The sequence below is a fragment of the Equus przewalskii genome, chromosome X (assembly GCF_037783145.1).
Source record: "Equus przewalskii isolate Varuska chromosome X, EquPr2, whole genome shotgun sequence".
Taxonomy (NCBI): Eukaryota; Metazoa; Chordata; class Mammalia; order Perissodactyla; family Equidae; genus Equus; species Equus przewalskii.
In genome coordinates this window covers 87,322,114-87,338,488 of record NC_091863.1, presented here as the reverse complement: position 1 = coordinate 87,338,488, position 16,375 = coordinate 87,322,114, and the positions used below count along the sequence as shown (strand labels likewise).

The following is a 16,375-nucleotide window of genomic DNA, read 5'->3' as shown; positions in this document are numbered from 1 at the left end:
TAAAATAGTCCTCATGTTCCTCCTGATGAGATCTCAGGAATCCCAGGGGTCCACAGACCACACTTGGAGAAATACTGACCTAAAGGATCCCTAATGTCCCTCCAGCTCTAAAATGTCATATATATGGTCAATACCTTTCATTTGCACAACTCTACAAAACATTAGTTTCCCTAATATTACATATTACATTTAACAAATACTTCAATTTCTTACAAATCTTTTATTCAACTGATCCTGATGACAAACTCATGAGGATGTGAAGCAGGAACTATTTCTGCCTTCCTAAAAGTAGAACCTTGATTTTATTCAGATTTTTCCACCAAACTTTTCCAGGCAGCAATGTGCTTTGGGGAGGGTGGGAGGCGGGTTTAATAAGTCATTGGTGTAACTCTACCTTTATGGTCCTATTCCACTTGCCAATGTACTGGTGTAAACATCTACATTTAACACAATTCTAACCAATGAGTTGTAACGGGCGTTTTCAGAGTAGAGGTGTGGGACTCCTGAGAAAGTTTTCATCATTGATAAAAAGGGACACAAATGAAGAGTACATACTTCTCTTCTACTGGACACTGTGGTGTCTGCACATGATCCCTGGAACTGCAGCAGTCATCTTGCAAGTATGAAGGGCACTAATCTGAGAGAATAAGCTGATAGGCATAGTATGGCAGACCAGAAAGTGGAAAGAACCTGGATCATTATTTGGCTGAATGAATTAACCTCGGAGATACTCTACCTCCAAGCTTCTTGTTATGTGATCTAAAAAATTTCTTTATTGTTAAGACAGTTGAATTAGTGTTTTCTACCATTTGCAACAGAAAACAATCTATCTGATATAAATAAGCACTATTATGCTTATCTTTTACATACAGAAATGTTTTACTACATCAATTAGGTTATGGAATTACGGACAGAGAAGGATCTCTCCGCTTTTAGCAAAGTCCTGCAGAACTCAAAATACAGAATACACTAAACAATTTTTCACTAGTTTCCCACTCTTCATACCATTTTCTCCGCCAAAGTTCTAACATCTCCTCCAGTGTTCCATTAATGTCATACATAAGAAATTTTGGAAGCAAATTAGCTAGTTCTCATAACATATAGGAAAAACGTAATTTGACTGAATTATAAGATGCTACAAATGCCAGCAACAGAATTTATTACAGTCCTATTCTAGTATTTACTGTAATGAAACCATTCCATTAACCCGACTAGCACTTGCTCATAAATGGTGCTTAACTCTCTCTACAAGTTAATAAATAAATCCAATGTTTACATCAAGTTCAGTAAAATTTTTAAAGTTAAAAATTATATTTAACAAAAGCTTATTCTTTTATAACATTTGCCTTTGGTTGTCTTTGGTTAGTAAATAGCAAGGGATTTAAGCTTCCCATTTCAACAAGGTAACAGGTACCATCACAGACTACACTTTTGGTTAAAGGCCAGCAGAAGCTGCTGAAGGAACAAAGGGCAGTTGGAGCTGAACAGATTATGAAGGTAAATAAACTCAAGCATTGATGCATAAAATGAGAATCTGGTTTGTTAAAATGAAAGGTGCCTATGTATCAGAGATCACACTAAAGATGCTTCCCCAAAAAACCCTCAAGAACTATTGCTATTAAAAAAAATCTTTGTAATTAAGATTTAGTTAAGTGGCTGGGTAGTTCATTTATAATGTTAATTACAGGGAATATATTTTCAAAAATTACTTCTATTCCATGGTTGCTATTGTCAGAAGGAGATGAGATGATGGAATGAATACATTTTAAAAAGAAAATCATTAGGGGATAGGACCAAATCAGCCAACCAACCGGCAATCAAGTGAGCATCAATTCCATAGTCAATGTACTAGACAGAAAAAAATTAAGACGGTCTCATAGGCACTCTTATACACTACTGATAGTAGTATAATTGGTAAAACCATTCTGGAAAGTAATTTGGCAAGAGCAGATCCCTATCATTCAGAAGCTTAAAGTTTAGCTATTCAAATGCCACCTGGAAAAGCCATAATGCATAACAGTTTGTGGTTTTGCAGAGGAATACATTTGAATTGCACAAGCTACAAGGCTGGCCTGAAGGTAATAAAGTCACTTAGCTAGTGAGGAAACACAACGAGAAGGTAAACGGGGAGGGGTACAAAACATATGGGGGACCTCTCATTCTAGATGTACTTACAAGTTTGCTTCTAAAAAGTGGAGATGGAGACTGCAATAGTATCATCTCAAATTCAGAAAAACAGATTAGCAATTAATGGGGGAAGGTTCTGGAGTATCACTAAGGGAGAGATGAAAGTAAAGGACAGCACTAGGCGAAGGCACAGCCATTTAAGAGTAAGCTTCATAGGCATCTGCTGGGTAGGGGCAGGTGAAGGAGGTGCTGAGGGAGAGCAGAAGGGCTCCCATTTCAGATGCATTCCAAAACTCTCCTAGGGGAGGGAGATGTCAGTGGGTTTGGAGAATGTTGTATCCTTGCAATAGCCAGGAAGAGGTCAGTGTGGTAGGTATTCATGGAGAGTAGGTTCCATCTTTTATCCAGGGGAGAAATGTAGGGTGATGCATGGTTCACAAAATTAAAGATTAGGCCCTTGAGGATGAATAGCCTAGGCAATTATAGTAAAGAGTTATTAAAAATGGGCCCATGGTAAGTCTATCTTTAGAATCAAGTCAAGGGACCAATCACAGGAAGGTGTTATGGAAAGGGCAGTGGGAATTATTCAACTTTTGAACATGACTTTATTTTTCTGTATTATCTATCATATACGAAATAAGCACTAAGGAAAATCTCATGAGCAAGTTCTAGAGCCAGACTGCTTTGGTTCAAATCTTGGCGCAGTATCTTATTAATTGTGTCACCTTAGGCAAGTTATTCAACGACCCTGTAGGCCTCAGATTTCTTGTACACAAAAATTGGACTAGTATTATCTACCTAACAGAGAATAACATAGCAACCACTAAAAAAGCTAGCTATCATAATTTATCTGTTGATGTAACCTTTCAAATGTTAGCGTCTACTGCATGTACCAAAGACTTTAAAAATACTGATGGCCTTCAGCCCACTAATTCACCATGAAGGAGGCAGTACTGATAAAATAATACAAAGTATGGAATAAAAATTTTTCATGATAGTATTTTTTACAATGGCTAAAAAACCTTGAAATTTCAAAATATATTCTACAAAACAGAACAGGTAAATTAATTGTAGGGTGTATAAATATAAATTGTATGCAGTCACTTAAAAATACTATTTTTAAAATTAAGAATTTTAATAATATGGAAAAATGCTTGATAAGTGAAAAAGATTAAGATATAAAACTGTATATAGAATGATCCCAACTTTTCTTCTAACAACTTACTTTTTAAAGAAAAGATTAGATACGTAGGAAGGAAAATCATCAAAACAATAATAAGGGTTATTTCTCTGGTGTTGCTAGAATTGTGGGCAGATTTTTACTTTCTTCTTTATAATTTTCTATATTTTTCAAACTTCCAACATTGAGTATGTATTACTTTTGTTATTGGACAAAATCTGCACATAACTTCGTTGAACGAATGAACAAATATACAGTTCTTCCCTTCCAAGAGTATAAAATCTAATAGGGAGACCAGATAAAAATCCCATGAAACAAAATGCTTGTAAGATCAAATACATTTAGATACTAGACAGGAAGAAACTAAGTATTACAAACGTTCAAAGAATGGTAAAATCACTAATTGATATAATAGGGAAAGTTTCACAGAAGGACTATTTATCTGTTCTCACCAGCATGTAAACTCCATGAAGGCAGGGACCCTGTCTATCTTACTCAATTTTATCCATAGTATCTAGCACAAAATGATTTTGTGGTCAGTACATATCCATGAGGGTGGAAACAGAACAACATAAATGCAATTCTTAAGTTATGAGTTGCTGAATAAATATCTTTTGAATGAGTGTAAACATTACACTGAAATTGAGCAAAGACTTGGATCCATAGGATTCTAATCAAGACAGAGAGCCAAAATATGTATATAGTGCTCAAGGGATTACAGGAAAGCTCACCTAGGCTAGAACAGAGGAGTATACTGTAAAATGTAATGAAAAATAAGGTTGGATGAAGGGAAAGATCATGAGAAGCCTTGAATCAGGCAGAGAATTTGACAGTTAATGCAATAAGAAATGGCAAGACTATAAACAGTTTGTAATGACAATAATGAAATCTAAAATTTGTTGAGCATTTAATATGTCCCAAGTACTATTCTAAATGCTTTACATAACTTCTTTCATCCTCAAAACAATCTGTGACATAGGAACCACTGGCCCCTATTGCAGATGAGAAAATCAAGGCTCATGGGTTAGTACTTGGCTGAAGGTCACACACCTCTCAGTCAGATTCCAAGTCTGACTCCATAAGTCAAGTTCTTAAAGACTGTGTATAAGACCTCTACAAAGCCCAAAAAACATGTCTGAGGAAAGATACCAGAAAGCAGTGAGATGCCACAACTTCAAAGATTATGTTTATTCTCTGGTCTTGGACTGAAACTAGAGGTAGTGGTACCAATTCATGGTTTTTAATACATATGTATACAAAAAGAGACTGTAAGAAATAGATATGGAAGTGAGTATATGTCTGTGTATATATACATGTGTTTCCTAGTTTCGTCTGCTGAGAAGGCCTAGAAGCAATGACTCAGTAGCAATGAGCATGCTAAGCACCCAGATCTTGATCTCTAAACACCATTATCCAGTAAAAAGAATCAGAGCTGTTGGAGAAATGGCTGATTCCAGGGTTGGGGCAGGGCAGGTCAAAAATGAGCCCAGAACATCTTGTGGTGCCAGAACATAAAGGAATGCTCAAAAAATGGTGGGCACATGTTGAAAGGACACAGGAGGCAACTGGATGGGACAACTATTGGCCAAATCTGGAGCAATGTCAACAAAAAATAGTAAAAATAGAATAATTCATTATAACTCATAGAATAAAACAAATATCCCTAAGTCCATACTGCTATAAATAATCAACTAAATAAATAAATATCAGAGAAGGTAAAGGTCTTTGTTACATTAGAATTAAATTAAAATATGCAGAAAGTGTTGAAAACTGAAAATCACCATTTGGCAAATGTCACAACGATAATTATTCAGGCCAAAATCCTCAACAGATGCTAAAATTAGTGGGCAAAAGTAGGATGAAAAACAGGATATTTACATTGTCTCACGTATCACCCTACATAGTCTCACAAGATCTGCTCACTTTGTAATTACAAAGGGAAAAAACAGTGACTTTACGGTAGATAAACCCGGCAGACACAACCTTGACCAAGCTATCAAGCTTTATTCAAGGTAAAAATTTTTATGGGTTGCATATACAGACATCAGAAGTCAAATAAAAACAAAGGAAAAAAATGTACACACTGTTACACAGTCACAGGACAGATACACACACACACACACACACACACACATATATATGTGCAAGGCTAAAGTTTTATAGCTAGTTGAGTGAATATAATTAGATATGATGGGTAGGTAAATTAGTAAAAACAATAAAAGCGAATTGGGCATTGTAAGCAAAGTGTGCCACCATATACACATATCCTGTTTTATCATAATATATACGCTCCTGAAAAGTTCAGTATATTTAAAATTATTATAGAAACAGACTAATCAAAACAATAAGGCAAATCTTTCTTCAGAATACTCATCTACCACAAATTATAGCTGTTTTATAAATCTAACTTTTTATATATGTGACTATATAAAATCATACAACCTGCAACAAGCAATTGCTTCTAGATTGCTTTCAAATTATCTATCTTTAGACATATAGGGAGAGATCAAAATCTGTTCTTTTTATTCTAAGCCCAAAGCTATTTCCATTATACCATGCTGCTTCTCCTGACATCAGCAGGAAGAGACGTAATCCCCATTATCATTTCCATTTCACCTCCTGTGTCTCCCCACACAACGACAACAACAAAAGTAGCAGAGATCCAAATACTCTGAACAGCAAGTAAATCTCCACAGACTACATACAAAGGAGGCAGTATAGGACTTTCATTAAGGGCAAAGAATTTGGAGTCAAACTGCCTGGATTCAAATTTCCAGCTCCACAACTTACTACCTATGAGACTTTTGGCAAGTTACTTAACTTCTATGATCTGTAGCTTCTTGATCTGTAAAGAGGAGATAACAATGATATATACCTTATAGGTCTGTCAGGAAGATTAAATATGATGATTTGTATTACTATATTAGCACAGTGCCTGGCACATAGTAAACACTCAAAAATGTAAGTTATGATAGCAATGCCGACAAATTCTTCCTATGGAGCTGTATACTTCATAGAGGAAAAACCGTTCCATGGCCACAAACCACACTACTACCCCTAATGAGTTGTTGCCACTGATCATGAGGAAATAGTACATTTAAATTAGAGAAACCCATCCATTCTACTGCACAAAAAAAACTTACTAACATTTGTACAGTAGTAGTATAATTTTATACACCATATCCATAATCTGAGTGCATTTCCTACTGACAATGTCAGTACAGGTATAATTAGCTTTACATAAAAATACATTATTTCCATCTCTAGAAATGACCTTTCAGACCTAACGCTGCCTTTTTCTCTTACTGCTAACCTTTGGCATAGGGGTTACTTTATTTTACTAATAAACACTCTACCTAAAAAAATCTTCCACATATTTGTGATATTCCAATTTGGCACGACTTAACTAAGAAAAATTAAAGCAATTTAAGTATTAATGCTCTTCCTGATATAAAAGTCCCAATATTAGACTACTTTGGTCAACAACCAGCCCCACTACCATGTAGTTTATTCTGGAGAAGGTCACCAATATCCCCAGCACTAGTATGGAGAGCAGATACCATTCATATCTTTGAGATGATTAAAACATTCATCTAACTAGGATATTGACGTGTGAAGCAGAAAAAACAAACCCCTAGTTTTATTAGAGGCATAATATCTTATTATAGGAAAATGGGATATGAAATGTTCTTTAAAAATTACAAAGAAGGAAAAAGGGAAAAACTGCATAGTGTCTTCTGTAATTTCTTCACGAACACTCAATTGTTAGAGTCCAAGAAAACAAGCTTGCTCCCGTTTTGTCAATCATAAAAAGAAATCTCATTTTAAGAAAACCTGATTTAATATAAATTGATGTATAATATTGCTATACATACCTGTATGATTGGTAACTGGTGCACATTTATTAAAAGCATTTTCAAAAGAAAAAAATCAGAAATACTTAAACAGCCGCAAAATCTTTGCCCCTGGGCCAAACGCCATAAGTAGTAAGCACCAAGAAGATGTTTTTAAAAGCAATTCTTTTCAGCAAGACAATTGTGGTTTTACCAAGGGTCTGTAGCACTATTGAGTGGCTAAACCTTACCCTATTAAGATGGTTTGCATTAAAAAGCAATTTTAAATTATCTATCTACTTTGATGGAGGAAGAAGTATAAGTGTAATTAAAAATATTTGATGTGCATGGTTTTTTCAGCAGATTTGCTATCATAATTATGTTGTGCTTAGAATAATATGAAAGTTAGTTTTCATACCTTGAGTACACACTTTCTGGAGGCTAGGAGGGCAATGTAATCTGAGGCATTCTGAGTGTATGAGAAGCTAGACAGCTAACTTAAAAGTGGACCCAGATAAGTTATAATATAGCAGCTGCATATAAAGAATTGATAGTCATTCAACCATGTGAAGGCCTAAGCCATGATCTCACATTAAAGTGTTTTTAAAAACACTCATTAAGATCACTCAAATATAACTTTTACATAATTTATCACGTACTTAATTCTTTAGAAGTTAAGTGAAATTAAGGACGTTGAGCTTCAGGCTGGAGAACATTTTCTCTGACAAAGCCATTCGTTCCTATACATCTGTCTCTCATCCCCCAAAGGACAGTGGGTGGGACTATCCAGATACTCTTCTAGGAGATATCTGGAGGGTTTAATTCTACATTCTTAACACTGAGTGGAAGGTTCTGCTCTGTCATTTCACATGTGCATCCTCCTCCACTCTCCTTTAAGCCAGAACGCTCATTCTCCTTTGAAAAAAGAGAATTTGGTTCATTTAAATAGGTGATGGGCAAATTCTCTATTTGTTCAGGTGCCTTAGTAAGCTTAAAAAAAATAAACAAAAACAAAAACCCAGAACTTTATATATATATAAAAAAAGATGCAGAAGAGCTGAAGCCTGAGGACAGCTGTCTTCACCTCATTCTTGCTAGTGTGTTACCTGAGCATTTGCAATCAGGATGTCAAAAGGGGGACACAGTCTCTACAGAGGCTTTATTGACCAGAGGTGAGGGGAGGTTCGTTGTTTAAGGAAAGGGCAAAAGGGAAGACCTTCATGGGCACGATTAACGCTTTGATAGAAGCTGGATTTTAGAAAAGCCAAAATATTAAACTATAGAGAAAGTTTAATGAGTGCGTGGGTTGGGTACAACTAGCGAAAAGGTTAGCCGGCAGGCAGGGAAACACCCGAGGGCGGAGGGTGGGGAGGAAAAGTTTGAAATACCCCCCAGAGCCCAGTGATCTCTGAACATGCATTCCCCACCTCAGGCTCTGCACTTGCCCCCGAACAGCTAGCTGCAGAAAAGCCAGCAGCCCTATTTTTAAACACTTGAATCTCTCCTTTGGTCTTCCGAAGGCTTGAGTTACCAGCGTTGTAAATAATGTTTCTTCCTAAACAAGTGAAGGCAAATTTGAATTCCCTAGCCAAGGTCGAGGAGAAAGTAAGGTAAAAGGGACAAAAAGTGATTTCCGCTTGAGAATGAGGTGATGGGGTGGCTGGGGGAGGTAGAAGGAAGGACTTACCACAGCCTCTGCAGGCTGCCCCCAAAGACTCAGGGCCAGTAAGAACAAGCCGGCAGCCAGGCTGACTCCACGCAGTTTCATTCTTCTCCGGCTCCTGCAGCTTCTTCAGCACCCGCACGAAATCCCTGGCTGGCTCTGACCAATTGACATAATCTCGAGGGTTTATGGGGAGAGAGCTAGAGCCGGAGAGGGACAGCGAGGGTGTCCCAATTGTGCCGGTCGGTTTGGGTGAGGAGAAACAAGCTTTTTAAGAGTGGAGGGGAAAAAAAAAAAGAAGCAGCAGCTATTCTTCCCTCCCCCCTCCCCTCCCCAAAGCTAGTCTCTCGGAAGCACTTTTCCCTTCTGTCCAGACTTGCAAACTTTTTCCTCACGCAAGTCCCACAGATCTACTTTCCTCCCTCTCTTCTCCCGCACCGCCCCCTCCCCACCAGCACCGGGGAATTTGAGGATCACTCCGCCACAGCTTTAGACTGTATCAGCAACCTGCGAGGGAGTGACGCTCAGTTATTTGGGGGAGGGAAACTTCCAGACCAGTCGACTGAGCACCATGAGCCCAACTAGGAAGCCTTTCTATTCGTCCACTTGCACCTTCCGTCGATACTACTCTCCCCTGCCCAGTCCTACTCTCATTGGTATGAGCACTAAAGCCAATTACAAATAGACCTGAGCTGGGACTATTTTTTTAGCGGATGGATCTCAGAGGAACGGGCCTTTTTATTGTTAATGATTAGAAACAAATTTTGGTCGCTGCTCCTTGGGCTGCTGGTGTTCTTTGCCTTCCACCTGATCGCAGGGCAGAGATTCTGCGTACAACAGAATATGCGAAAATATTGTAAATATATAAATATATTTATATAAATGTATGCTTGTAACCAAAGAATTAAGAAAATGAATATATGTATAGGCATGCGAAGACTTTATGCATATTACATACATATAAGATTTTGGAGCTTTCAGTAGATATTATTATATGGTTGAATGTTATTGTAATACAATCATATCTTTTTATTTACTACATTGGATGCTATAATTAATATCTACCTCATATTGAACGAACAAAAAAGATATTGACTCTCATTGCAGTTGTTTCAGAGGGATTTAGGACAGGAAATTAAATAATGGTAGTGCAATTTTCCTTGAAACTAACACAAAAACCTAATTGGAAATATTTATATGGAGTTAATGGCAGTCGAATTGATGTCTCCCAGATAGACTTGAACACTACTTTGGTAATTCTGACATATAGGTTATTTAAAGTACGAACAGGCCCAGAAAACACTTTATGTGGACTCCTTGGAGGGTCTTTCAGCGATTTGCTGAAGAATTCTTCAGAACAGCTCTGTTATCTTAGACCCTAGAATTTACCACTTTTGAGTCTCTCAAGGCTTTGGACTTATTTCATGGGGGCCCACTCATCCTTAGGTTCTACTTGTCTTAGGGTAGATTTACAACTCCAGAAGCCACCACCACCCCAAGAGCTTAGTATACAATCAATTAGAATCAGTGTTGTATGCATTTTGGGCAAGTGTGCAAGGACACTTGGGGCTCATTTGTCTATGTAGAAGTCGTATGCCTTAATCGATATATGTGTAACAGTTAGTGGTTTATGGAAGTGTATGATGCATAGTTGCTTACATCTCAGCGTATAGGTCTCAATGGGCTTTTGCCTGAAGCTATGGAGATGCGTGGGAATGTTATATGTAGAGGCCCCTGCAAGTGAGAAAGACGACCAGCTGCCCAAGGTAGGGGGGATGATTGACAGCAGAGAACCCCGCCCCCTTCCCCTCCATTCCTTCCTCTCCTGGTGCATGGAACTATCTTTTGAGTGCGGCAAGTTGTAGCGGGCACCGCTGAGCGTGTTTCCCTTTGGGGCACTTCTTATCTAGGAGCTGAGTTTAGTTTCTTCCGAAGTGAGCCACTTCGCCCCCCTACCCCGTCCTCCTGAATTAGGAAGCAGCCGCCAAGCATCAGCGGAGCCCTTATGAGCCGGGGCCGCCGAGCCGCTTAGCAGTCTCCCGGGACCCAGCTCCGGAGGAGCCGCAAGCATGCACCCTGGGTGAGCTGTTGCTGCCCCGAGCTCCCCTCCTCTTTCCTACTTTAGGCTACTTTGCCAGACCGGGACTATACTTGAACTTCTGTCACTGCAGAGAAAGTGGGGGCAGGCAGCAAAAAGGGTCCGGGGTCTATGGACAAACGCAGGACCCTGGAGCCTAGAGAGCCCATGTTACTCACCCTCCCTCCCGTTTCAGGTTGTGGCTGCTGCTTGTTACGTTGTGCCTGACAGAGGAACTGGCAGGAGCGGTGAGTCTCTTCTCCCGAGCCCTTTCCCTCCTCCTCCTTTGACCCCCACCCCATCCCACCTCTTGTGTTTGTGTTAGGGGGTTACAGATGGTTGCACTGCGAGACAGAGTTCACATCACTCTGATTTCTGGTGGGAGTTAATGGGGTTCTTAGAGTGGAATAGCACAATGTCAGGTTAATAAGTTTGAGACTCAGGCATCTTTCTGTTTCAAACTTCATAACGGGTTGGGAAAATAAAAGTAGAAGACACAAGAGACACACATTTCTGAGCCTCTTCCCGGACAACTTGAGATGACTGACATGTGATGCCTGTCTCTACATTGATCTCCAAGGCAGAAGAAATGTAATTTTCCCATGTCTACACGAACGTGAATTGGCACACAAGTTTGAGAGTGGGAGGAGAGCGTGAGGGGTGGAACTTGAAAATTCCGTGAATATTATGGGAGTTAAACTTCAGTATTCGCTTGTGAGTCCTTTGACAGTACCAGCTGACATCTGGATTCTTTTAATACCTGAACTGAACTGATACCGATAGATGATGTTCGATTTCTGCCTGTTTGCTTTTACTAGTTTTCTGTGTCATCAGAAAATTAAAAGTTAAAGTGGTTAGAATAGAAAAAAAATCCTAAAAGTTAACGTTTCATAGACTGTTTAGATATCGTCCATCAAATCAGCTAGAGACTGCAGGCAAAGGAATTTCTGTAGACATCTGGTCAAGAAAAGTTTAATGGATCCCAGAAAGTAGAGAGACCTCCAGTGGAATTACTAGGATAATTTACAAAATGTGGAGTGACCCAAATAATGAGAGATGCTGCAGTTTTCCAGTCTCACTAGCTACTTATGCTGGCAGAAATAAAGTTAACTGCTGAGTTCGAATATGAAGTTCTTCAACTGTTGAGTACTATTTCACTACTCTTTAAAAAAAAAACTCTTAATAATAGCTAAAGTCATGCACTATATAGGTGACAGATGAATATATATTCCGAATATTTACCTTGTAGATTTTGACAATTTTAACTGATTGGCTCTATTTTCAATACTTTAAATATTTTTTATATAGTGTAAATACTATTTATAGAGCCATCCTTAATCCAACCAACTAAAATTACCTAATACATTTATGGGAAAAAAATGGATTTCTTTGTCTTGGCATATGTCTTTAAGAAAATATCAGAATGAAGTGAAATAATTTCTCTTGCAAAAAGAGGATGAAGCCAGAAAACTTGACTTAACATCTTGTGACCCCTTAACTCAGAAATCAGCTCTTATGTAGGTAAATTCTAGATTTTGTAAGCAAAAGTATTGATCTAGGCTTCTGTACACTTCCCCATCTGTTTCCTCCAGTATACAAGTTTAGTTATGTGTTACCTTGAGGCTCAATACTACATTTATTGAAAATGCCAGGTTTTGATTAGTGAACAATTTTTCCGGGAATCTTGCCACTTGTGAAAATGTCATGCTTGGACAGAATACCCTCCAGCACAACCTTTATTTTCACAGTCTGGCTGAGCGTATTCAGTATACTTTTGGGAATAGCATTAACAAATCATTCTGAATAACTGGAGACTTCCCAAACATTGCATCCTATCACTTGATATCCTTAAAAGTCACTAGAGGATGATGCCTTCAATTCTTAGAAGCAATGAAGTGTGTCTCCAAAATCAAGCACTGCTTTGGTGTGTGGATTTTAGACTCTTGTCTGATTGTTTTACAATGTCTCCTGCTATGTCAGTGTGATTGACCCTGGTAAGACTAAAATAAACCTTGAGATATACTGACAATACTTTATTTTTTTTGCCTCATTTAAGTCCAGAGCTCCTTTCTTCACCTGTTGTTTACTTCTGCATAGTATCTTTGATGTTTTAAAGCTATTTTTTAATTTTTGGAAAAACGGCAAAGAAAAGAGGAGAGTCACAGGGTAAGTTCTCAGAAGGTGACTTGTCTGAGGGGAAGTTTTTTTTTTTTCTTTGTACTCTGTACAGGATTCTCACCTATATTGGCTGGTTCTCATCTTCTACTTTCAATTCCAGTTTATCCTCTGGGTTTGTAATGTTTTTCCTCTTTCAGATAGTTTTAGACATTTGAATTCTCCATACCTAGTTTGACTAATATTAATGAAAAATAACATAAATTGATTGACAGGAACTATGTTGTGCTTCACGATGAGAAAGTCTGTTCACTGTGAGAGTTAAGTTGCCAACAATGGAATAGTGGCGAGGATTTAAGATAGGGTCATTTAGGTTCTTTTGAGTTCTTTCTTTGTCAGAGTTTATAAAGCAGTGCTATTTAAAGGAATGGAGAGCTAAATGTTAAAACCCAGGATTAAAGAATGAGTTTCCATTAAATTTCTTTTAAAAGAGTAGTGATATTCATCCAGATGAAATATTTGCTCAATTTATCTGAACGAGATAGAGCCTTGGATTTCAAAAGATCCATAGCCATGTTTGGTTATTAAGTGCCTAAGGCACAGCACACAAAGATTTATTTAAACATAGTCTCTAACTCTCTAGGAGTTTACTTTCCCATACGAGGGTGGTCATGATATTCCTTAAAAGATAGGATACTTAGTGATAAATTATTATCTGCATGTATCTGCATCGTGTTAGAGAAAAGACTAGAAAGATCCCTATCGCACCATACACCAACACATCTAGGAGTTAAAATATGTCCCGAAGTAGTCAGGGTCATTATGTTTTCTTCCCACTTTGCCCCAAATCTGCTTTCAGGAAAGGCTCTAATACAACCAAACATATTTAAAAGTCAAAGCCTAGTGGGAGAGTTTTTTGGGTGGGGAAGGGGCAAAGGGGACAAAACAGGGGCTGGCCCCATGGCCAAGTGGTTAAGTTCACGCGTTCCGCTGCAGGCGGCCCAGTGTTTCGTTGGTTCCAGTCCTGGGCGCGGACATGGCACCGCTCATCAAACCACGCTGAGGCAGCGTCCCACATGCCACAACTAGAAGGACCCACAACAAAGAATATACAACTATGTACCAGGGGGCTTTGGGGAGAAAAAGGAAAAAATAAAAAAATCTAAAAAAAAATAAAAATAAAAGGGGGACAAAACATATGGCTATTGTCCCTTCAGCAAAGAGCATAGATAAAATGCCTCTAGCCACATTCAAGTCAAGGTCTGATTGAAGTACAAACTTCTTTCCTTAAAGTTGTAACTCACCCAGGTTTGTCCTTTCCACTGTGATTTTCAGTTGTATTCGCAGTCATCAAAGTATAAATAGAGGGTTGAGGTTTTTCAGAGATGGAGAAAATCCCTTCCTACTCTAGGGGTCAAGAGGAATATTTGCCTTGTTTGGGGCTGTGTCTCTAGGAATTCTTTTTTTTTCTTTTTTAAAACAGCTTTATTGAGATATAATTTACATACCATATATTCACTCATTTTATGCATACAATTCAATGATTCTTGGTAAATTTACCAAGTTGTGCAACTATCACCATATCCAGTTTTAGGACATTTTCATCATCCCAATAACATCTTTCATATCTGTTTACAGTTAATCCCCAAGCCCATCCTTGACCCCAGGCAAATATGAATCTACTTTTCTATCTCTTATATAAAATGAAGACATTTCATATAAATAGAATCGTATAACATGTAATCTTTTGTGTTTGGCATCTTTCACTTAGCATAACGTTTTTGAGGTTCATTCATGTTGCAGCATGTATCAGTATTTTACGCCTTTTTTAGTATTGCTATAAATATTTAACATTGATATTCCATTATGGATATACACCCCGTTTTGTTTATGCATTCACCAGTTGATGGACACTTGGGCTCTTTCCACTTTTTGGCTATTATAAATAATGCTGCTATGAACATTAACATACAAATCTTTGTGTGGACATATATTTTATTTCTCTCAAGTAGATATGTAGGGATGAAATTGCTGGGTTGTATGAAAAATTTATATTTAACCTTTTGAGAAACTGCAAAATTGTTTTCCAAGGTGGCTGTACCACTTCACATTCCTACCAGCAATGTGTAAAACTCCCTGTTTCTCTACATCCTTTCCAACACTTACTATTGTCTGTCTTTTTGATCATAGCCATCTGGTGGATGTGAAGTTGTATCTCAATGTGGTTTTAATTTGCATTTCCTTAGTATCTAATCATGTTAAGCATCTTTCCAGGTGCTTATTAGCCATTTGTGTATCTTCTTTGGAGAAATTTCTATTTAAATCTTTTGCTGATTTTAAAATTGGGTTATCTTCTTATAATTGAGTTGTAAGAGTTCTTTGTATATTGTGGATACAAGTCTTTTGCCATATATGCCGTTTGCAAACATTTCCTCTCAGTCTGTAGCTTGTCTTTTCCTTCTCTTAATATAAATTTTTAAAGTAGTCTTCTGCTTTGCCTGCTAGCAAATATCCTGTATCAGCTAGCTATTGATAATTACAATATGTAACATATATTTGTATGTTTGTACATAGAATATATATCTTGGGATGACTGGGAATACTGATATATATGTATGAGTACATCATCAAATGAATCATCAAATGACTCCATAAATGGATAACACATAGATGATTATATAGTTACATTATTGACAGGTCAAACACAAACATATTGTAAGACAGGCAAGGAGGGGAAAATAGATATTATTATTTAATGTGTTACTAAAGAAGCAGTTATATTGCCTAAATTTATAAGCAGTTATATTGCATAAATTTGTTTTATTATATATTTTGATGATTGTATTTCAGTATAATTGGTTTCTCTTGTAATCCCATGTATTTTATTGACTACACTTAAAAATACAGATCTTCCTCGACTTACAATGGGGCCACATTGTGATAAACCCATCATAAGTTGAAAATATCTTAAGTGGAAAATGCATTTACTACACCTAACTTACCAAACATCATAGCTTAGCCTGGCCTACCTTAAACGTGCTCAGAACACTTAAATCAACCTACAGTTGGGTAAAATCATCCAACACAGAGCCTATTTTGTAATAAAGTGTTGAATATCTCATGTAACTTATTGAATATGTACTAAAAGTGAATTGTTGTGGTGTATCATTTATTTGCCCTCTTGTGTGGCTGACTGGGAGCTGCAGCTCGCTGCCACTGCCCAGAATCATGAGAGAGTATTGTACCGCATGTCGCTAGCCAAGGAAAAGACCAAAATTCAATGTTGGAAGTACAGTTTCTACTGAATGCACATCGCTTTTGTACCACTGTAAGTCAAAAAATCTAAGTCGAACCATCATAAGTCAGGGACCATCTGTATT

General features: G+C 37.7%; 2 protein-coding genes across 10 annotated transcripts in view; one reads left to right on the top strand and one right to left on the bottom strand.

Annotated features, from left to right (window-relative positions):
- COL4A5 (collagen type IV alpha 5 chain) overlaps positions 1-9,407 on the bottom strand; it is a 225,602-nt gene extending 216,195 nt beyond the window's left edge. Inside the window, exon 1 of the mRNA XM_008532626.2 lies at positions 8,828-9,407. Within this exon, the coding sequence (XP_008530848.2) occupies positions 8,828-8,908 (81 nt within the window). The 5' untranslated portion in view covers positions 8,909-9,407. The remainder of the gene's footprint in view (positions 1-8,827) is intronic.
- Positions 9,408-10,469: 1,062 nt separating this feature from the next.
- COL4A6 (collagen type IV alpha 6 chain) overlaps positions 10,470-16,375 on the top strand; it is a 256,608-nt gene continuing 250,702 nt past the window's right edge. For 5 of the 9 annotated variants that reach the window (XM_070603825.1, XM_070603824.1, XM_070603823.1 and 2 more), the window contains exons 1-2: positions 10,616-10,883; positions 11,077-11,128. In XM_070603825.1, coding sequence (XP_070459926.1) covers positions 10,873-10,883; positions 11,077-11,128 — 63 coding nt within the window. In that variant the 5' untranslated portion in view covers positions 10,616-10,872. The other 4 variants (XM_070603820.1, XM_070603818.1, XM_070603821.1 and 1 more) reach the window with 4 other exon arrangements.